The sequence below is a fragment of the Diplotaxodon limnothrissa genome, linkage group LG17 (genome assembly GCF_057381915.1).
Source record: "Diplotaxodon limnothrissa isolate DT_005_m linkage group LG17, D_limnothrissa_male_GT1.1, whole genome shotgun sequence".
Taxonomy (NCBI): domain Eukaryota; kingdom Metazoa; phylum Chordata; class Actinopteri; order Cichliformes; family Cichlidae; genus Diplotaxodon; species Diplotaxodon limnothrissa.
Genome location: NC_140612.1, coordinates 33,501,621 through 33,527,933, shown reverse-complemented (window position 1 = coordinate 33,527,933; position 26,313 = coordinate 33,501,621). Strand labels below are relative to the sequence as shown.

Below are 26,313 nucleotides of genomic sequence, written 5' to 3'. Positions count from 1 at the left end.
AATTTACTGTAAAGATTGGAAACAGGGGGAAATGGCTAGCCTGTTGCATAGTCATAATCATTTGCGTAAGCTGTGGGTGGAAAATATCTTGGCAACTTCTTAGTGTTTCCACTCGTTCTCAGTCTTGATATAGTCTGCTGGCTTCTGTTTAATGACCAGACATGACCTCACCTGACTCTTTGTTAGAAAATGAGTAAGCCGTTCCTCCTGAAGTCTTCCTTTAACATTAGGATACAACTCAGTAGTTTACTTGTGCTGAGACACTATTCTCTAAGGGAAGAAGATAAGGATGAAAAGAACTATGCGGCCAATTAACGGGCTTGTGTGTGTGAAATAGGCCACCTCAAAAGAAACGCTTGTGTGTATTTGGGTAAGCAGGACAACTATAATAAAGAATGACGTTTTAGAGTGATGGCCTAAATGTGTGCAAATGATGTAATAAGATTTACACTCGCTGGTCACTTCATTATGTACACCTTGCTAGTACAAAGATGGACCCCTCCCCTTTTGTTTTCAGAGCTGCCTTCATTTTTCCTGATGTCGATTCATTGAGGTGCTGGAAACATTGCTCAGAAGTTTTTATGAACATGATATGGTCAGCAACAACACAGGCAGACTTTGGTATTTCAACAATACAAAGAAAATATCCTGCATCACACCAGCGTGATCCACTGACACAAGGCAGGATGGATGAATGCTTTCATGTTGTTTACGCCAAACTCTGATGCTACCATTCAAATTTTGCAAGAGAAATCAAGACAGTCAGACAAAGAAAGTTTTAGTGAGCTCATGCAAACTGAAGCCTCAGTTTCATGTTCTTAGATGGCAGAAGTGGCACCCGGTGTGGTCTTCTGCTGCTGCAGATTTGAAGTGTTGTGCGTTCAGAGATGCTCTGCTGCATACCACTGTTGTCACACTACATTTTTCATTAATACAGTAATGTAACATGTTACTGTACTAAGTTCATTAATTATATTACATTGACAATTATGTCCATACATAACTCATACAACGGTTCTTCAGTCCACTAAAACGGTTCTTTTAAAGGGGCGGACTAAAAAAAAAAGCATCTTTTTTCTTCCAGCTGCTCCAGTCAGCGATTTCATGTTCTGTGCAGAAAATGTTGGATTGGTCTGCAACTTTTGAGGAGTGGAAGAGTGAACACTGCTTTCATTTTATTTTACAAAAGGATAATAGTGGAAAATGTAAACAGACAGGACAGAAACAGCAGCATTATCTGGCTAACACAACTTCGGCTTTTTGCAAGAATCTGCACAGACAGTATGCTAAGGCAATGCCAGCAAAGAATCCAGAGTATGTGCTGACCCCAATAAGCTGCCGGCACCTGAACTTTAACAGGTGACACAGGCAGGCAATTTTTTTAAATTAAAATTCAGTAATTCACTTACTTTTTTCAGTAATAAGTGATCTGTTGCCTTGTTATCAGCTCAGAGCAGTCTGGCCAAGCTCCTCTCACCCTTGAACAAGTTATTTTTCTGTCTTTTCTTTTCTTTTTTGACCATTCTCTGTAAACCCTAGAGATGGTTGTGTGGGAAAAGCCAAACAGCCACGCCATGTTCAAAGTCACCTAAATCACCTGTTTTTGTTGCCATTCTTATACTTAGTTTGAACTTCGCCAAGTTGTCTCAATCATGTTTACCTCCTTAGATGAACAGGATTTCTTCCATTTTATTGGATGATTAGATGTTTGCATTAATGAGCAGCTGAACAGGTGTACCTAATGAAGCGACTGATGCGTGTATATCAACCAAACACCCTCGGTTGGTCTTAAATGCTAGTGAATTGTATATCTGATGCTTTTAACAATAGATTTCTTAGAAAAATGGATGAAAAAAATGTTTTTTCACTAAATCTGTTAAGTTGTAGATTAATTAACCCACTTAGGGTTTGATTACTTAGTGGCATTAACAAATTTGCATAAATTACCTCTTCATGCAGCGTTAGTGCAAAATAAAATCTATGATTCTAGATCAGGGTCGAATTAGAGATTAAATCCCCTGAGGCATGAACTAATGGAAGCACATTAGCACCGCTATCATGTAGAAATCAACACGTTTGTCAAAACCAAGTTTTAAAGTCATGTTCTTCAACATGACTGCTAAATACAGCATTGCTCACCATAGATAGAGCTACAACTCTCCCTACAGGAGTGAGTTTGAAGTAGTCATCTGGTATCATTTTGCAGGATCTTCTCCAGAAAGGGACTCAACATTAATGCTACCTGTTGTGATTTGAAGCTCTGTGCACATGTGTGTGTGTGTGTGACAGAGAGTTTTGCGCTGGATGTAATGTGTTCATTTAACTGCAGCAGAAACAGCAGGTGTTTGAATGATGCAGCACACTTGCTCCACAGCAGCGCTCTCTGTCTTTTTCACCGCTGACTCTGCTTCTCCCTCTCTGTCTTACATGCTTTCCCTTTCTGTCTCTCCTCCCTTATCTTCATCTTTTTCACCGTCTGTGTCTCCTCTGTGTCTCCCCTGCTGCTTCCCTCGGCTCTCTTCCTCTCCCTCCACAAGCAGGTATCCACGTGCCTTCGTGCGAATAGCCCGAGGAGCTCGCCAAAAGGTTTCTGTGCTGTCATTTTAGCAGCTGTTCCATTCATCGATATGCCAAGACAAGAGACTGTGTGTATGTGTGAGTGTGTAGAGGTGATTATGAACTGACAGACTTTGGGATTTCAATTATAGAACTGAAGTGCAAATTCTGACAGTTCCGCTGGAAAGAATATGCCCATATGAGCGTGCTGGCGAATGAGCATCTGCGCGTTTGTTGTGCTTGTTTTTTTGATATATTTCAGTGCATTTTTTCCTTGCCCTTGAGTGGTTTTACACATGTTTGTCAGGTGGACCTTACATCCTTGCAGCAAGCTTGATGTTCACATCACATTGGGCACTCAGACATCCTGTTTCTGTCTCTCTCCAACAGGCTCTACTGAAGATGTGACTTGTGGATTACACGCTTTACTCCCTAAATAGATTTCTTCAAATTCACTGACACATTTTTGCACTACCGCTGTTTTTTTTTTTTTTGTTTAGTTTGTTTGTTTAGCTTTTTTGTTTCTGTGCTGTCTTTTGGATTATGATTTCCTCATGGGGCTCGGTTAGCTCCATCTCTGGGGTCCTTTACCCCTCCTTCATCGACCAGTAGAAAGGCCCAACATTTATATTCATTCCAGAACTCTCAGTTTTGGAATCCTTCCTCTGAGATCTGCTTTGTTAACTTCTTCATTGATCATGGAACCACGGTGGAGACCAGTTTCCTACCCCTTGTCTCCCTCCTTCATCTTCCTCCTCGTGGCTACTTCTTACACTTGGCTCATTCCCGTCGCCTCCCCTCAGCGAATCCCCACAGACCCTCAGGCAGCACCAGAGTATGCCCACTCCATCCGACTAGATGGCGATATTATACTCGGCGGATTATTTCCAGTGCACGCCAGAGGGGACCGTGGCACGCCATGTGGCGAGCTAAAAAAGGAAAAGGGCATCCACCGCTTGGAGGCCATGATGTTCGCCATCGACCTGATCAACAAGGACCCCGAACTGTTACCCAACATCACACTGGGGGCCCGGATCTTGGATACCTGCTCCAGGGACACGTATGCTCTGGAGCAGTCCCTGACGTTTGTACAGGCCTTGATAGAGAGGGATGGATCCGATGTCCGCTGTGCCAACGGAGACCCTCCAATCTTCACCAAGCCGGATAAAATCGTAGGAGTGATCGGAGCTGCAGCCAGCTCGGTGTCGATCATGGTGGCCAACATCCTGCGCCTGTTTAAGGTAAGAATTGACACACCACTGAGCCGCTTTATTTTTGTTGTTGTTTCTTTTTCCTTCTCCCTTCCTATCCTCTCTTTTTTTGCATTTTGTGTTCATATTTGGCTTGAGAATACGAGTTACACGGGGGGGGGGTCATGGCTACAGCTCTCTTCAATGCTGCAAGTTCAACAAGGCAGAAGAGAGAGAGAGAATTTTTGGAGTGTTTGGTTTTGCCTTTCAAAGCCTAAAGTGTGATTTTATCTCATGTTCAGATGTGTGTGTCTATGTGTGTGTTCATGTGTGTTTGTGTGAGCGAGAGAGATGTGTCAAGATGTGTCAAGTGATGCTTGTAAGAAAAGGGTTTTTGTGTGTGTGTGTGTGTGCATATGCTTCTGCTGTGCAGCTTAGATCATTCCTGGCTTGTGGTTTAAGCCAGATAAAAATGGCTGCCAAACACAGGTATCAATTACTGCTGAAATCTGTCAACAGACCCTTCATTCACTTACAGTTTGTGTTTATGTGTGTTTGTATGCGTGTGAGCACATGTGCTGTATGTTTCCCCGCTAGGACATCTCTTTGTGTCTCTGTGTTCTTCATCACACGCGTGGGCCTAATTGAGCATCCTCATGAGTGCTCATGTGTATGCTGTGCAACGGTGTCCCTGCTCATGTTTGTGTCCTTGCAGCAGCTCTCTTGTCTCTGGTTGAGAACAGTTGTACCTCTCTCTCTCACAGAGTATATTTCTATGAGTGCGTTTGTGTGTGTGGTTCTGTTGTCATCATTAGCTGCACAGGCCTGATGGATAACCATATGATTATGAAATATGAGTCCAGGGATGACGCCCATGGCATTTCACATCCACATCTATCCCACGCTCTTTCACAAGGTGTGTGCGTGTATATGGTGTGGCCATACATTTTTCACCTGCCCACTTTCAGAAATCCATACGCTACAGGCGTGTGAAAACGTACAGGGCTGTGAGAGCGCACATGTGTTATTGAATGCACTTGTTAACAACCAGCTCGCGCTTCAAATGGGAGATTTGCATATTAAACAACAACGGCAACAACTAAACATGATTTATGCCAGGATCTGTCACAGCAACAGCGCTCGAACAGAGCCTTTCTGCCTCTGTGCCGTCTCATTCTCATTTGCCTAATACGATTTAGTGCCGCGCATGTGTCTTTTTGCGTGTGTTTTTATGCGCGTTGCATGTCGGTATGTTTTCTGTGCTCGCCGGCGAATGTGCAAACCAGTGTGTTTGGTAAAGCGTGCCAGTGTGATTATTTGCAAACACGTGGGAGTCTTTTAGGCATTTATCTGTACGTGTCCGATGGTATCAACCACATGCTTGTGGCGGTGGTATTGTGTGACACACGACTGTATCTTTCTCTGCGTGGTTTAACATGAATAATGTACCATGGCTCGCAGTATGAAAATAGTATGGAGGACACACACATGCTCACAAGCAAACATGTCTTTTTAAAATGGGCTAATCTGACAGCGCCAGTCACAGCTAGTCGCCCACTCAACACAGGGGGCTCAGAAAGCAGATACAGAAGTGAGGGAGAGTGTGTGTGTGTATGTGTGTGCACGCGCACGTCTTCTAATCTCACAGCAGACAAAAGAGATTCAAACAACAGATTGTGTGAAAAAAAATCTAAATCCTCAAGAAAACAGATTTTATTTAATTTTTTAACCAAGCTTAGCTGCAGAGGGAGCCACTCACTGACAGTCACAGCTGAGAGAAATCTAGACAAACAGCATGACGTTATTGGAGCTTTTTGTGCTGCTCGTCTGTTTTTAAAAGATCTTCGCACTATCTTCATGTCAGTTCTGCACTGTGGGATGAGAGCTAAGAGGCAAAGGGACTGACATGAGAAATAATAAGATAAAACTTTGTTCATCCACATGGTGGGAAACCAGCCATGGACCAGGCAGCGGAATATTGGGACGCAAATTTTACAATCAACTCAAAACTATTAAACGGAACTACACTATATTGCCAAAAATGTTCACTCACCCATACATATCATTGATTTCAGGTGTTCCAGTGACCTCCACAGCAACAGATGTAAAAAAAGCAAGCAGAAAGAAATGCAGCCTGCTTCTACAAAATTGCATCCAAGCCTTAGATCACCAGTGCAATGCAAGGCATCAGCTGCAGTGGTGTAAAACACAATGAAGCTGGACTCTAAAACAGTAGAGATGTGTCCTCTGGAGTGCATCTTTGTCTGGCAAGTCGATGGCCGAGTCTGGGTTTGACGGTTGCCAGGATAATGGTACTTGTCTGACTGTATTGTTCCAAGTGTGAAGTTAAGTAGAAGTGGGATTATGGTTTGGTTTTTCAGGAGTTAGGCTCCAGTGAAAGCAACTCTTAATGCTTCAGCAGGCCAATACATTTTGGACAATTTTATGCTCCCAATTTTGTGGGAACATTTTGAGGAAGACCACTTTCTGGTCCAACATGACTATGCAACAGCGCACAAAGCAAGGTCCATAGAAATATAGCATAGATCAATGAGTTTGGTATAGAAGCCTGCACTCTGTGCAGGCCAGACTCTGTGACTGGCCTGCACAGAGTCCTGACCAAACCCAATAGAACAGCTCTGGGATGAATTAGAGCGGACACTGTGAGCCAACATCAGTGTCTGACTTCACAAATGTGCTTCTGGAAGAATGGTCAAATTTCCCAACACACTCCTAAACCTTGTGGAACACATTTCCAGGTGAGTTGAAGCTGTTATAGATGGAAAGGGTGGGCCAACATCACAGTCAATCCAACTGAGAATGGGCTGTCACTAAAGTGTTTAGGCAGATGAGTGAATACTTTTGGCAATTTAGTGTATGTGGAACAACTGTCAAGGTTCATTTGTTGATTTTGTTTTGACTTAATACATGAAAGGAAAATCAAACTTTAGTACTGTATAACATACTTACTGAGCACAGTGTTCTGGAGCTATAGTCACACATATTATCTAGATCAGCAGTTTGCACCCTATAGGATTTCGAACCTGCAAACTGGGTCATGGAATGTGTCTAAGAGATGATTAATAGGATTGGAAGGCAAGAAAAAGCACATCTTCTCCACAAACCCTGCTTTCTGTTATATCATGCAAATTGCTTGCCTGTATACTGTAGTTTTACCCCTGAAGGGCTCTAAAATATATGAGAAAGAGAATCAGTCAACTCATAATCTACTTTACTCGGAGATTAGAGCGAATAAGAGAGCTCCAGAAATGTGGGCAATAATTCCACATTGCCAGGAAAATTGGATATGTGGAAAAGAAAGGCATAGCTACAATTGAACCATGAAGTTCATCTGTAAAGTGCACGTGATGGATGTTTCCAAATGATTTGATGGAAATGCAAAACACCAGCAATAATTTTACCCAAGCTTGTGTTTCTGTCACATCAGTTTGTCTAGGCATTAGTCACGGGTTCATTTAAAAGCAGCATGATTCTCTGACTTCCTCGCTTCCATTTGTCCCCTTAGAAAACTAGATTTATCCTTCAAATAGTCATGGTTTAAAATGGATCTGTGGGACAGCAGATGTAATGCTGCCTAATGAGCTCTTTGTAAAACTTTGGAGCGTTTTCAGCTTGCGTTGTTTGTTGGATTGATGGTTGAATTGAATTAATGAGGTACTATTGATTTATACGATGAAGACTAGATAGGTGCTGCGCTGGGTTTTTTCACAAATTGTAATTTTAACCTGGAGCCTGAAACATCCTGTGTATTACAGGGCTGCCCACTCGTTTCCTGATTGCTGTTTCTGCTAATCAATAACCTTGAGGAGTCCACATTTTTTTGTCTTTTCTCTCATATTTTGTCTTAATTTTTCTCTACAGTTATTCACTCACCAGCAACTATCTGCTTCATCCAGGTTTATTGATCGTGTTTGTGCACGGATGGGTAATTACAAAACATTATGGATCCATGAACCTCCGAGACCTTTAGATAGTTGTCAGACCTCCTTGAAGCTAACCTTTGCTTGGGTACAATCGCCATATAAAGCTATCACTGTAAAACGCTGACAGCCCACATTGGCATCAAATTTGTCTCGATAATGTGGCTTGATAATTGTCGCAAGTAGTATTTAAGAGACTTTTACATCAGTGCCCCCCACCTCAGTGTGTGGCTTTGTCTGCTGTGTCGCCAGGAAATCATACATTGAAGTGAAAAGCACATTTCGCTCAATGACACCCGCATGCTGTGTGTCAGAAGCCGAAAATGAAAGTCAATTCATAAATTGATAAGTGGTGGCTTTTCCCTAGTGAGAGCTAATAGAATGACTTTGCCTTAGGGAATTTAGGAAACACTTCCAGTATGCACACATCTCTCTCTCTGTCTCTTTCTTTCACACACACACACTGAAATCTCTACCCTTCATTCAATCAGCATCAGTTCCACTTGACTCTGCTTGAAGCTTGCAAATACACACAGACACACTCTTATTTCCTCTGAGAAGACAACTTATTGTCTGTGTCTCTAGTGGATTTAATGAAGTTGTGTGTTTCATTTCCAAGGTCAGAGCAGGAAGCCTTTTCCCACGCTCTGCGACATTGCTGCACATACATCCAGTTACTCTTGCACCGGTGGGTGAGTGTATGTGTGAGGAAGACTCATTGCCGAGAAGCCTTCTTATTGCTTCCATAACTCAGCTGCAGCTTCCCTTTCTTGTACGTCTGGAGAATTAACTGCTGCACTGTGCGATATTCATTTGCCCGCATATTACCGCCACCTTGATTGCTTTCCTGGGTTTGTTGTTTGAGCTGTATTTTTCCACTGTGACAAGTACATCCTGGATCCCAGTAGTAAGCTGTGACAGTTGCACAATGAGTTAACTGCATAATGAAAACCTCCTTATCCGTGGGCACTGCCTGTCTCCAAACAGAATGCACAAACAGAAACGCAATAACAGCCCAGTCTCACATTGATATGTGTAGCAGCTACGCTAGTAGCATAAAACCAAATGGAAACATGTGAGGAAGTGTGGTAAACAAAAGAATTCCTCGATAGTGACTTGAGGCTAAAAAGCAGCCAATCCCTGTGCTAATGGCCTCACCAGAAAACAAAACAAAAAATGCTTCTATAGCTACTTTCTCCATTCTTAAAAATGCCCAAAATATATTCTCATTGTTCAGTTTTAGCTTGCATGTTTAAATTATTAGCCTTATTAGGCTAAGGAATTAAGTCACTTAACACGATCTCTCCACCATGTATGTGGTTTTTGTGCCCTTTGGAGCATTTTAAGGAATTTATCTGAGAAATGATATATTGTAAATGGCTGGTTATGTAGTTAACTGTACTAACAGAAGTCACATGCTAGCACTGTTAGCAGGGATCTCTCTGCTATCTGCTATTCACTCCTATAGCTTGCAGAAGCATCTTGCTAAGTGTAGCATAATACACTGATACAGTACATGGACACGCCTTGCTTGAGTTGAGCTGATATTTTAGCTTTCCAGTCTCTCATCCAACTATGGTCCAATCCAATATGCCGATGAATATAATACCAAACTCAAGACTTAAAAATATCAACAGATTAATCTCAGTTTGATCTGCTCAAAGACTTGTTTTCCAGAACTCTGTAGGCTTTTTTAGATGTAGTCTGGCAAGGTCAAATCTGAGTGTCTTGTTCTTGAAGTGTAACCAGTTGTAAACGTCCCATTTCCATTTATGAAGATATCTCTTGATTGTAGACTTTGAGAATGATATGGCTGTAGAAAGCCCTTGAATTGAAGATGAAAGATGGCAATTTAGTTTTCACGTGGTTATGTTAAAAACACAAGTACTTGCCAATAACAAAAAAAAAAGAAGACTGTGGCTCCACTTAAACTCTTTCACAATATTAACAGCATTTGAGAAATCTCCATTTTCCGTTTTGGTGTGAACAAAATCACATTCTTTCTGTTAAAGAAGCGCTGGAATGGAAATTACTGAGAACATATGTTTGTTCAAGCTGTTGAAATGCAATGACGACTGAGAGTTTTGCTCACTTAAAACAATCTCCTTTTCAGACACATCATTGCCTTCTGAATTTACAAATCAATTTGGCATCAGGCTCCACAATGATGACAACGGCTGCATTAAAATGCTATTAACAGGAAATGCTGTAATTTTATTCGGATGCTTATTCAGACACAAGTCTGAAGGGATTTGCTATTAGTCTCAAGGTCAGGTCGGTTTGTTACACGGTCTTGTTCTAATCCTGCACACTCTTTGATGAAATAATGACAGGAAAGACACCAGTGAGCGGAACGCGTGTGAAGGAGACTTTGCAAGGAAGCGAGAGAAGAAAGGGGAATTAAGACAAGAAAAGAGTGAAGATTGGACAAGGAAAATAGACAGAAGGATAAAGGTACAAATAAAAGATAAAAAAAGGCAAAAAGCCAGAAAGATGGTGAGCAGGGGAGAGTGTGGCATTCTCTGGTAGTACCTACGGCCATTTATCATCCACAGCGTTTTTTAATATTAGGCCATTTTCACTGTGTTGAATAGAATATAGCCAAACCTCCCAACCCCTTTTTTTTTCTTTTTTTCTTTAGAATTGCCGTCTCCGTTTATTCGATTAGCTTAAGGTGGCTAAGCTAAAAACCGCCATCCACATGAGGTCCTAGAGCCATAAATCGCCCCATTGAAACCCTTTATAAACGCTATTTTTCGCTATTTTTCACTGCACAATTATTACCGTTAATATCTGTGTGACGGCTTAGGTTTCGTTTTCATTCTGGACTCAAGGCCTTAGAATTGTAATTTTTTTATTTGGCCACCGGGTGGCGCCCTTGCTCCGCATTTGATCCCTGCTGGAAAACAGCGGGCTTCTTGGAAAGACCTGCGGGAAATGAAGCCTCATTTCCGGCGTGCAGCAGCGGCCTCGCCCGCTGATCGGGCGGGACCATTTTTTGGTCCCTAGGACCACGAGAGGGTGCATTTTTTTTTTTTTAGTCAACAGGAAATGACGTATTTATTGTCACGTGGTATCGGACGTGTGGGCTGGAAAAAGCAGTCCCCGGTGATCGTGCCCCGGTGATCGTCGCGACGTACCCCGGCAACATGCACTTATTTCGGCCTAGAGGAGGAGCATTTGCCGCCTGGAGACCATTTTCTGGTCCTGAAAAAAAAAATAAAAGGCGATCGAAATGACTGTTCGTGCCAATCTTTAGTCCATCTAAAGGCCTAATTATAATAACAATTGAATATTACCTCAAATGGTTTTTTTGGAAAATATTCAAGTTTTATGTTTTTTGGGGCAAAAAAAGCAGTGCGCTCATGTGACCAAACCGGGATATAAAGGGTTAAAATCCGCGAAATGTAATTAAAACTTGACATGAATATTTCAAGAAGAAGTAGGTCTAAAAGATTGGCTAATTTAAAGTGGAATAAAATATTAATATAAAAATTTTTTATAGCACTTTTTTGGGCGTGGTCGATTGGGACTGATAGTGTGTGCATTTTATGAAATGCGCTCCTGCAAAAAAAATAAAAGGCGATCGAAATGACTGTTGGTATCAATCTTTGGTCCACCCAAAGGCCTAATTAAAAGTACAATAAAATATAACTTTCAAATGTATTTTATGGAAAATATTTAATTTTTTCATTTTTTTCGCCAAAAACGGCCGTGCGCTCATGTGACAAAACCGGGATATAAAGGGTTAAAATCCGCGAAATGTAATTAAAACTTGACATGAATATTTCAAGGAGAAGTAGGTCTGAAAGATTGGCTAATTTAAAGTGGAATAAAATATTAATGTATAATCTTTTTATAGCACTTTTTATGGCGTGGTCGATTTTTGGCTCTAGGACCTCATAAGGGGTACGTTTTTTAGGTACTACCAAGGGCTAGAGTGTAATGATATGGTGTTGATTTCTTTCATGGAAGCATTATGCATTAAGAGGGTGATGATAATGAAGCCACAGAGCACTCCGAACAGCAAGCAGGAAGGCTCATTAGGACATGAGTGGGTCTCTGTTTCGTGTTGACTTGTGCACATTGCTTCACTCCGAATTATCTGCAACAGGGAAATATCACGACTGCTGCAGCTGGGCAGGACGCGATCATCCAACCTTTACTAACGAAGGCAGACTTAATGAGCAAATGGTTAATGAAGGGAGACTTAATTGTCCTTCTGAAATTATTTATTACTTTCATTTGTAGAGTGTTGCCTGGAGATTCATTAACAAGAGCCATATGTTATGTGTGAACATGGACGAAAGTGGATTTATTTGCAGCTGAACAGTGCCAGTCTTGTGATGTGGGTTTGAAAATAGCAAGCAGGAAACCCCCAAATATGAACGTGCTTAGTAAAGTATGAAGCCGAATATTAATGGAGCATGGAGCTAACTCAGCCTAGCGACAAAGTCAAGTTCAGCCATCCCAGCAGATACCAGTCCACTTTAGCTGATGGCCATTTCCATATCCAATGTGCTCTCTCATACAGGGTGTGTTATTTTTAGCTGCTTTGGCCAGCTTTAGTTACTTTGCACACCACCTCCAATCCTCCCAATCAATGTCATATTGTCATTTGAAAAATACCGTTTTCACAGGTTTCTATGCAGTCCTGTAAACACCTACATACACCTGATAATTCGAAAACTTGTAGAACCACCTTTAGCAACAATGACTTGAAGTAATGGTTTTCTGTTTGACTTTATCAGGCTCTCACATGTTTTACAATACAATGTTTTTTATCTGTTCATTAAGGTTTATGGGCATTGATCTATGCACAGGTCCTAAAATCAGGTTGAGCTTTGCACTATGACTGGACCATTACATCACCTTGATTCTGCTATAATTGGGATCATTGTCCTGTTGCATGTTCCAGTTTGGGCCAACCTGTAGCTGTCAGACAGATGGCCTCGCATTTGACTCTAGAACTATTTGGTATACACAGGAGTTCATGTTGCAATCAATGACTGCAAGTTACTCAGGTCCTGTGGCTGCAAAACAAGCCCAAATCATTACCCCTCGAACCATCGTGCTTGATGGATGGTATTAGGTGCACTTGCATCGTACATTATGATCAGGGAACCCCCTTTGGCCTTTTCTGTTCAAAGGACATTATTGGAGAAGTGGTTTGTTCAGATGCAACTTTGTAAACCTAAGCCACATTCTTTTATGAACTTTGACATGTGACATCCATCCATCCATCCATCCATCCATCCATCCATCCATCCATCTTTTTCAATTATTTTGAAGGGTTTTTTCAGTGTTTTCAATTCTCTACTCTCTTCTTATTACTGTAGTTCTTAAAATCCTTTAATTTTCTCAAAAATCGACAGTGCGCCTTGTAGTCCAGTGCGCAGTATGTATGAATTCTGATTGTGCTTACTGACCGCAAAAAGAATTTTATGTGGTACACGGTGCGCAAAAATCTGTCAAAGTACGACTTTGGTAAGCTACGAAGTCTAAATTCCTTCATCTTTAATAAATGATCAGTGTTGCTGCTTTACCAGGTGTAACAATTAAGTTTAACATCCAGGCATTCATGAAAACAGAATGTATTAAATTTAATGCAGTTAGAAGTTAGTAGGAAGTTAGCTCACTAGTTTCCACCTAAACATGATATAGCATGTTCTGACTGAGAGACTTCTGAAAAAATTAAACGTACAGCTCTGCTATCACTTCCAACATAAATGAAGACAGAAAACTAAACAGCAGTGACGTTTGTAGGGTTACTGAAGTTGGACTAGCTGGTATACAATGGTGTGTTACGTGATCACTAGCAACACAGCTATGTTAGCATAACATAAACAGTGAACCTGGAGGATGAACGCTAACTTTTTTTCCACTCAATAAAAGTTAACCTGAGGGTTCCCGATGGTTAGGGACAAATGCAATCGCATGGCAGGATGCTGTAAACGGACCAAACTTCAGTCAGGAGAACAACTGAGATAATTAATCCACAATACAAGGTTAGTCATTAATATACTGCAACAACATGGGAATAGAGCAGCTGCGAAACAATTCAACATTAATGAATCAATGATACGGGAAGAGGAGGAAGAAGCAAGAAGAATGAGTTGAGTAAAGTTTGACTTATCTGACTGTTTTGTTTCGCTTAATGCGCCTTATAATCCGGTGCGCCTTATGGTCCGAAAAATACAGTAATATAATTATTTTCTAATTTATCTGTAATAACAATTATATTTATAAAGACTGTAAACTATTACTGTCTGGTGTCATTTTCCAGTAAGTACAAACTGTTTAAATGGATTTGAGCCTTTAAAAAAACCGATGCATGATGGATATGCCATAATCTTGTAAAAAAAAACAAAAAAAACAATCAAACAGCTAAACAAAGAAACCATTTAAAACCGTTATAATGCTCACAATCTTTTTAGGAGAGGTCCGCGTTTCATCTCGCCACTCATTCATCCAGACAAAACCTAGCGTAACAATGCAGGTCTATTTACTTGTAAAGTTTTTTTTGTTTATGAGGCGAAATGTGGAATGTAATTTAAAGTTTAATCAAGATCTCTGAAAGGAACTCAGAGGTCATTATAAATGTGTAATGAAACCGCTGATTGTGCTTGTGTTAATGTGTGGATTTATTTGTGTCCACTTGACCATGAATGTGCGTGCCTGCTCGAGAGAAAGGGTTTTCCTTTAAGGCCTTAATCGAATGTATTTGTGTGTGTATGTGTGTGTGTTTGAGAGAGGTGGGGCGAGTAAAAGAGATTGAGTCTGTCAGTATTATCTGTATGTTTGTGCATGGAGAGCACCAGTGTATGGAGCGCATTATAGTGGAATGAGATTCTATCTCCCCTGCTCCTTTCATCAGGTTTGCGGCTGAATAAAAGCTCAGATAAGGGATAAGTGAAGCCATTACAGACAGTCAAAGGTTTCACACATCACAGCTGGACAATACAGACTTGGCACATTTGTTATGTTATATTTCACAGGGCTTTACTTACTGCGGACATTTTGACTTTTCTAAAGGTGAGTATAACTAATAGCATTATTAATGGGTGAATTTTGCACCTCACCTGAAGGGATGGAAACATTATTAATGTCTTTGAATTTTGGGAATTATTTCCTCCACTTTGATCTGTTCCCACCATTAAGGAGCAGTCAGGCAATTTCGCTGCAGTGCCCAGGGATCAACTCAATTTCCTCTTTTGCATCTTGCAGCAAAACCGTTGCTCTGCATGTTTTTGGGAGAGTTAAAGGAAACCAATGTGTTGCGGTGGGATCTGGGGTTCTGTGGGCTGCCAGTGATAACTACTGAGTCTACACCCATTGTGTCCTGAGCCAGGAAGCTATGCCAGTGAGCCAGCGTGTACAATACCAGGACCCTGGCACACTTTCACGGAACACAGACATTAGTGCAATTAGTCACACCTCTGTTTCAGAAAACAAAATGTCCACTGCGAGAAGAAGATAGAGACTACATCTGAAACAGCTGAACAAGTGAAGACAATTACTGAGGAAAATAAAGTACTTTGCTTGCTATTTTTTGTTGGTTATTTATCTGCGTTCTATTATTGAATCCACACTTGCATGCCATTTATCAGCGTGTAACCAGTGTGCCAGCTGTATGAAAGGACCCTGTGTTTCACAACACTTGTCATTCCAACATGAATTTCTGTTGTTACTTTGGTTCCCTGATGAAATGTTTTCAGCATGCTTGATTTCACCACTTGCTCTGGAAGACAGCGTTATCTGCAGTGGAATGATGCCGCAGTAATGGATTCTCTCATTTGAAATAAATGAACTCGACAAGGAGAGAGAATGAGATTGAGGGAGGACACAAACACACACAGAGTGAAAAGTGGTTTCTAGAAGTCGAGCGATTTTATTCCAAAATGAGATATTCACTGTTTCATGATGTAAATGTGATGCAAGTAAGTAAAACTTACTGGAGTTTCAAGGTTTGTTTCAGTGCACGGTAAGTGAAGTGTGGAGGTAGGAGTGGGTGGTAAGGCAAGCAAGGACTGTATCACCGGTAGCAGTCGCTGCTAATGAATGTTATTTTTAATGATAAGATTTAATTATGACAGCTGGTAAATGTATGCCAGGTGGTCAAAAGCATATTGCTTTTACTTCTCTCCAATATATCAGAGGCCTGACAGGTGAAGACCAGCATCATAATTCCATCCATCTGTTGCAGGGGGCTGGAGCCTGCCCCAGTTGTCACAGGGCGAGAGGCAGGGTACACCCCAGACCTACAGGAGCTCCTCAGCCAAGGTTGCCAGGGCTATGAAACTAAACGCATCATGTAAATGAAAAGTTAGCGGCATCATTTAAATATCATTAAAAACAGAGAGGGTAGCATTTGGTAATGCTTATTCTCCACTGTTTTTGATGATGCCAGCTAATTTTTTAGAAGGATTTTTTCAAATAGCTTGCAGAGGTCTGTTGACAGCCAAAATGACCATAATCTTTTCATCAACAGCCATGGGGCACGTGCTGGGTATTTGATAAGAATGTCTAAAAACATAAAGATGCCATTTAAAAGAAGGACATAGCCTGAGAGTCTTAAAAGTGAAGTCAGTAAAAACTATCCAGATGAGTTTGTGGCTTCAGTAGCTTTACATCTTCTTGAATTAAGTCATGCTTATTTTATGATTAATGGCTTGTTAATTCAATTCAATTCATTTCAATTTTATTTATATAGCGCCAAATCACAACAAAAGTCGCCTCAAGGCGCTTCATAGATACAGAGAAAAACCCAACAATCATATGACCCCCTATGAGCAAGCACTTTGGCGACAGTGGGAAGGAAAAACTCCCTTTTAACAGGAAGAAACCTCCGGCAGAACCAGGCTCAGGGAGGGGCGGCCATCTGCTGCGACCGGTTGGGATGAGAGAAGGAAGACAGGATAAAAGACATGCTGTGGAAGAGAGACAGAGGTTAATAACAGATATGATTCAATGCAGAGAGGTCTGTTAATACATAGTGAGTGAGAAAGGTGACTGGAAAGGAAAAACTCAATGCATCATGGGAATCCCCCGGCAGCCTACGTCTATTGCAGCATAACTAAGGGAGGATTCAGGGTCACCTGGTCCAGCCATAACTATATGCTTTAGCAAAAAGGAAAGTTTTAAGCCTAATCTTAAAAGTAGAGATAGTGTCTGTCTCCCGAATCCAAACTGGAAGCTGGTTCCACAGAAGAGGGGCCTGAAAACTGAAGGCTCTCCCTCCCATTCTACTTTTAAATACTCTAGGAACAAGTGTTAAAGTGTTAAGGACAGGAATACATTGTGATTGACAAGCCAGTAGTCTATGAGCAGTGTTGGGAAGGTTACTTTTAAAATGTATTTCACTACAGATTACAGAATACATGCTCCAAAATGTTGTTTGTAATGTATTCCGTTAAGTTACTCAATGTAACGTATTCTGAATGCTTTGGATTACTTAATACATTGTCATGCTTTTTACAACTACATGACTGTACTATTGCTGTGTGCTTTATTACTATTAATGAAGAATACTTGCTACCGAGCTAACATTGTTAGTTTATAGACTGCTTTCAGAACTGCACTTGATTATTTGCAGCGAGCAGGTTGTCAATGCTATCCATCCAGTATAACAGTCTGCAGTCTATGAACTAACCTCAGCTAACGCAAGCTAACAATGTTAGCTTGGTAGCGAGTAGCTTTCAGTAATAGTACGATAGGGAATAAAAAGATAGGGAAGTGGCCCATAACCCAGGTAGCAACCGCAACTGAAATAAGGTAGTTGCAGTAGGCTAATGCTAGTTTTTTAAAAAAGAACTTACTTTCAGATGTTTCTTTTGGTTAGAGGGGGAGTGTTTTGATGCTGAGAGCAGCTTGGTTGCGGGCAAACAGTGTTTGCATTGAATGGTCAGATTTTGCCCATATGAAGTGGTGTCGGAATTTCCAATTAAGAAATGCATTCCTGCCCGTGCACTGCCGGCTCTGTTGTGCTGGTTTCGGGTCCATTGTGTAACTGACACCACCAACGTTAACAGGACGCTTACATTAGAGCCTCTTATTTCATGTTTTGTTTGAGTTTCCAGCAATGCGTGGAATTACCAAAGTTAGATTGGGATTAGAGAGGGGATACCCTAACATATCAAACAGGAAAAGACCACAGTGTAATCCATTTTTTTCAACAAAGTAACCGTATTCTAATTATCACCTTTTGAAACAGTAACTGTAATGGAATACAGTTACTCATATTTTGTATTTTGAATATGTAACACTGGTACATGTATTCCGTTACTCCCCAACACAGTCTATGAGCAGGCTGTGTCCCTTGGTTCCTCAGTTAGGTTCATCCCTTCACTTGTTTCTGGAGTTGTTCTCTACATTATAAAATTTGATAAGCTGGCACAAATTGTTGACAAGAGTGTTGGGCCATAAAAAAAAGTGTTGGCTGTAGCTCATGAGAGCAGGTTGAAGAGCAGGTCATCTATTAATTAGAAGGTTCAATTCCTGGCTACATGTATCCTTGGGCAAGGTACTGAACCCCAAGTTACTCCCAGAGTATTAATGTAGGTGTGAATGTACGATAGAAAACTCTTGGATGTAGAAATACTTGTGTGAATGGGAGGATAAAGGGTTTTGAATGCTCAAGTAGAAAGTGTTCTATAAGAACACCTAAAAGACTCAGTATCTGCAGATTTCCTAACTTTGGCATTTTGATGCCAAAGATTTGACATGCTCTCTGGCATTAACATCAGCACAAAGACTGCACGGGGAGCTTCATGACATGGGTTTCCATGGCTGAGGAGCTCCCGTAAGTGTGCATATATAAGAAACTTCACCTTAAGAAGGGTAAGTTAACTAAGTTGTTCACTTAAGAAGTGTAACACGGGATAAGTCATGTGAACCCAACAATATGCCAAAATAGAAGAGCTTTAAGTTGAATACATTACTTAAAAACTATATACGTATATGTCAAATATATTTGAATAATAGTGGCTCAGATTGTTTTAAAAAAGCTTGAACTTGTATTTACATTATGTTTTGTATTATTTACTAATCTCTGTCACTCTCTGTTGCAAGCTCCATACACAATACAGTTCAGAAACACTGGTTGTATTAATGTAAAACACCGACACTGGACAACAACACCTGCTGGGAGTTATTTGTCGCTGCAGGATTCTCTGTAATTTTTGGCCTAAACCTAAACCTTTACACTTGTCTTAAGCATTCAAACACTGAAAAGCACATGAGATAGTAATCAAACCCTAAACACGACAAAACTGAAGTGTTGAGCTACAGAAGTACTAAATTAAGGACTGGAAGGCAAACAATAACAGTTTCATGAATCAATGCACTTGTCCTTGCAGGAGTTGTACTACATAACTGAGACAAATATACTTCTTGGGTAAAAGTATAAATAACTTGATATCAGAACGTTTCAAAAACCAGTAAGAATTGAGGTAAAGTCACAGATTTAAATTAACTTAAGGACATTGTTTGCATTTACAGTGTAGAAGCATTTTCAAAATGATTTATATCATCTCTTTATTCAGAGCGCTTTGGCTATTCAACATTTGGTGCCTTTGTGAGTAATGCAATTATTAAAGCAGAAAGAAATAGGATCTGTTTAGCTTATTTGCACAAATCAATATTTATTAATTGCCAGTCATATCATCATTGCTACATTTAACAATGTTGTCACACATGACGGATTTTCCTCATATCACACAGGCCTAATTGCCACTTAATCTAACGGAGAGTTAGACTGGTGTGATCTATCTCTTTGGTAGCTGGCTTCTTTCCTTGCTGTGCGGTTAGTTACGGATATTGTGGAGGTTATTTTATGTACTCTGCTTTGTTTGTTTTGGATCCTGACTTTGCTGTGGTGCAGCAATATTACAGGAAACTGAAGCCAAAAGTAATTTAGAATGTTGTCACTTTTGTGGCTTCTGTTGTTTTACTCACCTGATGATAGTGTGTGATTTGTGAACCAGCCTGCACAGAAGCCCTGGTAGTTAGTATGAGAAGATATGGTGTGAAAATTAGGCATTAGAATTCAGTGTTGGGGAGTAACAGAATACAATCAGCTTATCTGAGCAGAGTTGGACAGAGTGTAAGCGAGTAATCCACAACTTGTGACAATACATCTTTAAACTGCATTGCCATATTATCTTAGTAAGGACTCATAAATAACTACTCAAAACAAGTGTTAGGGAAATCTGTCCAGAAGTAAAAGATATTGGCTGATATATCGACTTTTTAAGTTACCAAATATTGGTATTGGTATCAGTCATGAGCATATATCAGTTGTGGTCTAATTAGAATGCAGGAGACTGTGCTTCGGAGACTTTGTCATACAGATGCATAAATACATTTATGTGTGAAGATAACTTTTAAATCTGAATGTTCATGGTGTCTGTGTGCATTTCACACTGAACTGTGCTTATATAGCTGAGGCAATTAGTTGATTAGTCAGTCAACAGGAAAATAATCAAAGGCAGTTTTGATAATCACTGAAGCATTTTAGCTGTTTAATCAACCAAATTTACACATTAAATATGAGAACCTCCTGCCTTTCTGTATTATTATTGTAAATTGGCTCCTCTCTTTTGGGTTAAAAAACAAAACAAAGCTGTTTCATTTTTTAAACTAAGTTCTCAAAGGACTGGTCTTAAGTTCTGCTCTTCCCAAAATAAACTAAAACACAAACTTGTGATCATGCTTCTATCAGCAAGGAGAGTGTGCTGTATTGGCTTAGTGCAAATGCTGTGTACAACATCTGAAAAAGCTATTTGGGTCATCTTTCAGTTTGCAGTTTGGTCAGAATATCCTAGACACACACACACACACACACACACACACACACACACACACACACACACACACACACACACACACACACACACACACACCCAAGAAACTACATAGGTGTGAAATTTGTTGGCAACCTGAAAATGAACAGAGATGCGGTTTTTAATAGGAGGACACATTATGTTAAGAATAATATCACCAGTTCAAGTGTATCAACTCACTGTTGTGTCTGCTAGACAGCTCTTAAAAAAATACTGTTGTTGCTATAGCATTGTTTCTGACTGGAATAATAAACAGAGTGTGGAAAAGGTGCTTCTTCTTCTGTTTCTGCTGTCAAAAATGATCTGAGCGGTTGCTTTCTGGTCACAGTAATCAATTTGTGTGGTTTCTAAAGAATTATATCAGTCTGCATCGCTGCCACAGGTGGCAGAATGAACACCGGGACAGTAAGTTCAACAGTGTGCTATGGAGCAACATAGGTAGAGACATTGGCACGCTGCTTCTTCCCTGTAAAGCCAGTTTTGTTACCTCAAAATTGAAATCCGCTGAGATCTCAGCGTAAAGCAATAATAAAAGAAGTTAAAAAAAAAATTGAATGAGACATGACTCATATATTATTTCTCAAGCTTGTTACTAGGGCGTCGACAGGAAGTCGACATGAAAAAACGCTGCATTCGAATACATTTTTAATATTTACGGGGAAAAAAACAGAGAGGGGCAAAAAAAAGTGCTTCATTAAGTCTGCCTTATCTTTCAAGACGCATTTCAAGTGTCAGTGCTGTTGAAGACTTTGTGCACTTAAAACAAGAGAACGCCACATAGTTCAGGGATTAGAAAACATTCCAGCATAGAGTTCTTTTTTTTTAATAAATGTGACTGAAAGTAGGACAGATAAGTAGAGAAAATGAGACTGAGGAAAACTCAAAGGGGGGAGAATGGGATGCTTTAAGGGCCCCATTTTAATAACATGCTGCTGGTGTAGAGCTAAAAATCAATGGGTAGTATGTGTGTGTTTGATAAGGAGCACTGAACATCATCCAGTAAGATTCATGATGTTTGGTGATAAAAGCTGCGGATATGAAACAAGTTGTATAGAGAAAATGATGCGCTTCTTTCCTTTCATTTTCCCCCATCTTTTTGCCTCTTTGTTATTCAGATTCACCTCTTAATATCGTTTCACTCTTTTTTTTGTGTGTGTCATTATGTTGTTTCCTCTTATCCCCGTTCCTCCATTTATTTTCACTCTGTACTTCTCTTCCATCTCTTGAAAGAGGATGACGGGGGCAGTAAAAAGCAGGGCAGTAAAGGTGGTAGATAAGGAGAGGGAAGGCAGTAAAAGTGTAATCGTCAAAGGGAAAGAGTTCAGTAAAGAGAAGCGGAAGACTCGAGGGAAAATGCAGGTTGCAAAGACTTTTTTTTTTTTTTTTTTTTTTTTTTACATCTTGCAGTGATGTTGCATTAGATCGCAGAGAACAGGTGAGAGGACCGAGAGGAAAAAAGAGGTTAAGTGTTTGGTGTTCCCACATCCCAGCTCTCTTGCTCTTGGTGTGTCTCAATCTATCTTCCTCTGCATCTGTGGTCTTGCCATCTCCTGCAGCCTTCCTGACCATGTTAATAGCAGCAGCGTATTATTTATGAACGAAAAGGCAAGAAGAAACAACATTAGCAGAAAGACAGGATCTTCCTGCAAGAAGCGACATCTTTGAAGGGGCATTGACAGGATGTGTGCTTGTGAGTGTTTAAAATAGATGTCCTCCTTTGAGGAGATGACGCATGCTCGATATGACACTTTCTTTGTCTGTATCACACACCATCTATGTGCCCATTAAAAAAACATGTGATGTACTGATTGACAGTTAATAAAATGAGGAATGGGAGATTTAAAAAAAAAATGGTTTGTTTACGTTGCTGCATGTGGGACTGGAGTTTCTGTGTGAAATTGTTTCTCTGAAGGTTTGGAATATTAGCACATGTGTATGTTTTGTGTGTGTGAGAGTGACAGATAAGCAGTGAAGAGTGCATTACTTGCCAGTTTCTGCCAATTACCCCACTAAGCTTGAGGTCAAGCGAGTAAGACAAAAAAAGTTCCTTTCTTTTCCCCCCCACATTTAATCCACATCCGTTGCCTGTGATTGCCTCCTCTCCTCTCCTCTCCTCTCCTCTCCTCTCCTCTCCTCTCCTCTCCTCTCCTCAGAAAAACAGGCTTACCACAGCCTTAAATAGTAAAGTTTCTCTTTGTCTAGTCAGATACAGGCAGGTGAGAATCCCATAGAGTGTATGTAAAGTCATCCTTTTATTTTTTGGCCTCAATGTTTTTGTTTTATTTTACATTCGTCATTTAACTTGAACACGAGGGTTGGCTGAGTGGCCAGAGTGCAATGGTCCAGAGCTGCAGTTTTTGGCACTTCCACAGTGATTGCCACTTGGGGGAGAAGTTTGCTTTTGGATATTGTCAGCAGTATTAAAAGGAGGATTTGAGCTATTTGAAGTGTGGAGAGCCTGACCTTTGACACAGTGGACTCAACTTTTGTACAAAGTCACGACATCCATCAAAGTTTAGACAGTTGTTGCTGTTTGAGAAACCTATGAGGTTACTTTTGTGGATAAATTTAAGAACTGAGTGAAGTTATTGTATTGTACTAATAAGGAAGGTGTGGCATATACTAGAAAACTTCCCTATTCAGGTGGATGTAACAGATGTGATTGCACCAGAACATGTATTGTTTGTTTGTATGTGCAGTTTTACTCTGAAGCAGATGCGAGAGAAGGCAATGTTTCACAGAATGGAAGCGTAGTGTGACGGCTCTCTGACTTCTCTGCTCTCTGTCGGTGTCACAGCTGCAGGTCTGTGTCTGTTTGATGGGCAGAGCTGAGCAACAGTACGCGCATACACAGACACACACCCCCCTTCAGAAGAGTAGCTGCAGTCGCCATAGCACGCAGGATAAAATAGGGGATTTGTTTGTGCCACAGTCAAACAGAACCAGGCAACATGGCGCTTTTCCTGCAGAGCTGTGTGGAGATGTGGGTGTGTTTTTTTTAATTTGTATTGTATAACAGACACTTTTGGATGAAACTGTTGTAAGGAATAACTTTGGATAATTATCCTCTGGGGAGCTCGCCAATGACTACATACCTTTAATGACTTTTTTTTTCTGTTTTAAAAAGGAAGCAAAACACTTTTCTATTAGATCCACTTTGGTTGTGGTGGTCTTTACTTTCTTTTAATTGTGTTCCAGCTTCTTCATTTTCTTCCTACATTGCTTCATTTTGTGGTAAACGCTAAAGGTAGAAAGCTGAGAGCTGTAATCATGTTTTTTTTCTTTTTAAAGGAAACTTTATACTCTATACAGCTAATGTTTGCATCCTTTTTTTTTAATAAGACGGTCGAGTATACTACGCTATTTAGGTTATGGTGGCATTTAAATCATTCAGTGGGCATTTATGTTATGCAAATGCCCTTTTTGTGCTTTTGTGCGCATCCTTAACAAGCAGCTAACAACCCAAAGAAGTGGGGCTTTAATGTTGCTGTGCAGACAGACAAAATTGAGTGATTTCCTCCAAAAGTTCCTTAAATAACGAGAAAGTTCCTCCAGTACAAAAGTGCATACTGTAATCACCATAAACACCCATCCATCCATTATAGGAGAGCTGGAGCATATTCTAGCCGTCATACATTGAAAGCATACACCACGTACAGGTCGCCAGGCCATGCTGTGAGACAATCAGAAAAAAAAGTTTTATAATTAAAGTTAATCAGGCATGAGGTGCCAGGTTTACATTCTTGTAACCGTGAGCGTGACAACATCACAAAAGGTTTTTCAACTGCGTGGAAGCACTTCACCCTGAGCAAACAGCATTTTGGGGGTTAAAGGAATTTCCCTCGGAACTTGATTTCTTTTAAATCCCTCCAAAGGTTCCTTGTCCCTTGGGAAAGTTCCTCCACTGGAAGCGCTTCATTTTCCTCCAGCTCCTCCTCTCTCTCTCTCCTTACTGGTCTCGCTGCCCCAGCCGATGGTGCTCCTCCTCCGAGGAAAGGCAGCACTAAACGGGCTTGGCGCTGCGTCCCCATGTATTTTTAATGGCCATGCCCGTCATGCTGGAATCTCAGCTTGAATTATGCATAGAGGATGAGTGAGGGAGAGGAGCGAGGAAGGACATAGGGTGGTGAGAGAGAGTGGGAGAGACTATAAATCGGAACGAAAGATGAGGATAAAAAGACGACAGGGGATGAGAGATCATTGAGGACAAAAAACATGCTGGGAGAGTGGGCACAGAGAAAGAAAGACAGAGATGTGTATTTTGGAATAATCACAGCTCTGACAGAGTAGAGGAGAGTGCGACCTCTCACCTCCCTCCATCAAGCCCTCATTTTATCTCTCTCCACCCCTGGATCTAACTTCACCTCCAAACCCTGCATCCCTTCATCTCCTCTATCTTTCTCTCCAGGGTTCCCTTTCTTCTCTGTCTCACTATTTCATCACCACTTTCTCTTTCTTTCAGTAGCTCTCTCTTTTACATCCCTTGCTCACTCTTTTTTACCCTTTTTTATCTGGCTGGCTCTCCCCCTCTTCCCCTTACCCCCCACCTTCACAAATTATTGCCTTTTTTGTGTATGTGGCTGTTGTAATGGTGTCCTGGTGGGAAGTGGAAGTGAACAAAAGGGGAATAATTACTGAAACACAAAGACAGAGGGTGTAAAAAGAGCAGCAGCATGCATACATAGAGAAAGTGAAGGACAGGTGTGGCTCAGACTTTAAACCACTGATTAGCACCATGCACTCATTTCGGCTTCCAAAAGCAAACACTCGGTCTTCTCGGTTATGGTTATTCTAAGGTTTGACGACATGCTCTTCAAAAAAAGAGTCGAGCAGCTCCATGGATTCAACTTGCAGTCTTCTTGTTCTTATATCTAAAGTATCTGTATGTAGAAGTCTGTGAATCTGTGCACATAATTCAAATCAATTCAGATTAACTGTAAAAAGCACCAAATCACAGTCGCCTGAAGGTGCCTTATATTGTAAGGTAAACATCCTACAATAATACAGAGAAAACCCCAGAAATCAAACGACAACCCTATGAGCAAGCACTTGGCGACATGGGGAAAGAAAAACTCCTTTTTAACAGGAAGAAGTCTCCAGTTTTAACAAAGGTCAAGCCATTAACCCGCCTCCTGTCTCATCAGGAAGAGGGAAGGTCAGACACTGTGCTGGTCAGTTACACAGTGATCCTCCAAGGTATGGAGGCCTATCTCCCCCCACCACTCCCCCTGCCAGTGGCAGACGCCCTCAGACATCGGTGCATTGGTGGTTCTTGGTGTCCAGGGATGGGTGTTCAGGTACGCAGCGGCTCACTCCTGGTGGCTGCTTGTCGGGGCCTGGAGCCTGGGGCTCGCTCGGACCCCTTCGGAGGGTGGGGTGCTCTCAGCCCCTGGGCCTGGGGCTCGGTCACTCTGGCACAGCTGGCTGCCGGCGGAGCTTATGGGCACGTCACTGCAACCCCCCCTGGCTTCTGCTCCGCGGCTGCTGAGTGACCCTTCATTTGGGGCTCTCCTCAGCTCTTTCCGGGAGAGTGGCACGGTTGCCCCTCAGTTGGTCTTCCTTGGTCTCTTGTGTTCTGGGGGCCTCTGGATGTCTGGAGCCTGGATCTCCTCCATACCTGCTTCATGCCCTGGAGGATGGGGCTGTGGCTCCCCACACCCTCTAGCAGATGAAGGAACCTTTTAAATACAAGCGTCATGCTCACAGGTGTACACACGGGTGCTCACACACAAACTACACCCTTTTTGGCTCCTACCTCAAAGCACACTGTGCGCTGTCAATCTT

General features: G+C 41.2%; 1 protein-coding gene across 1 annotated transcript in view; it reads left to right on the top strand.

Moving 5' to 3' along the window:
• Positions 1–3,254: 3,254 nt before the first annotated feature.
• grm8a (glutamate receptor, metabotropic 8a) overlaps positions 3,255–26,313 on the top strand; it is a 295,041-nt gene continuing 271,982 nt past the window's right edge. The window contains exon 1 of the mRNA XM_085376663.1: positions 3,255–3,797. Within this exon, the coding sequence (XP_085232789.1) occupies positions 3,255–3,797 (543 nt within the window). The remainder of the gene's footprint in view (positions 3,798–26,313) is intronic.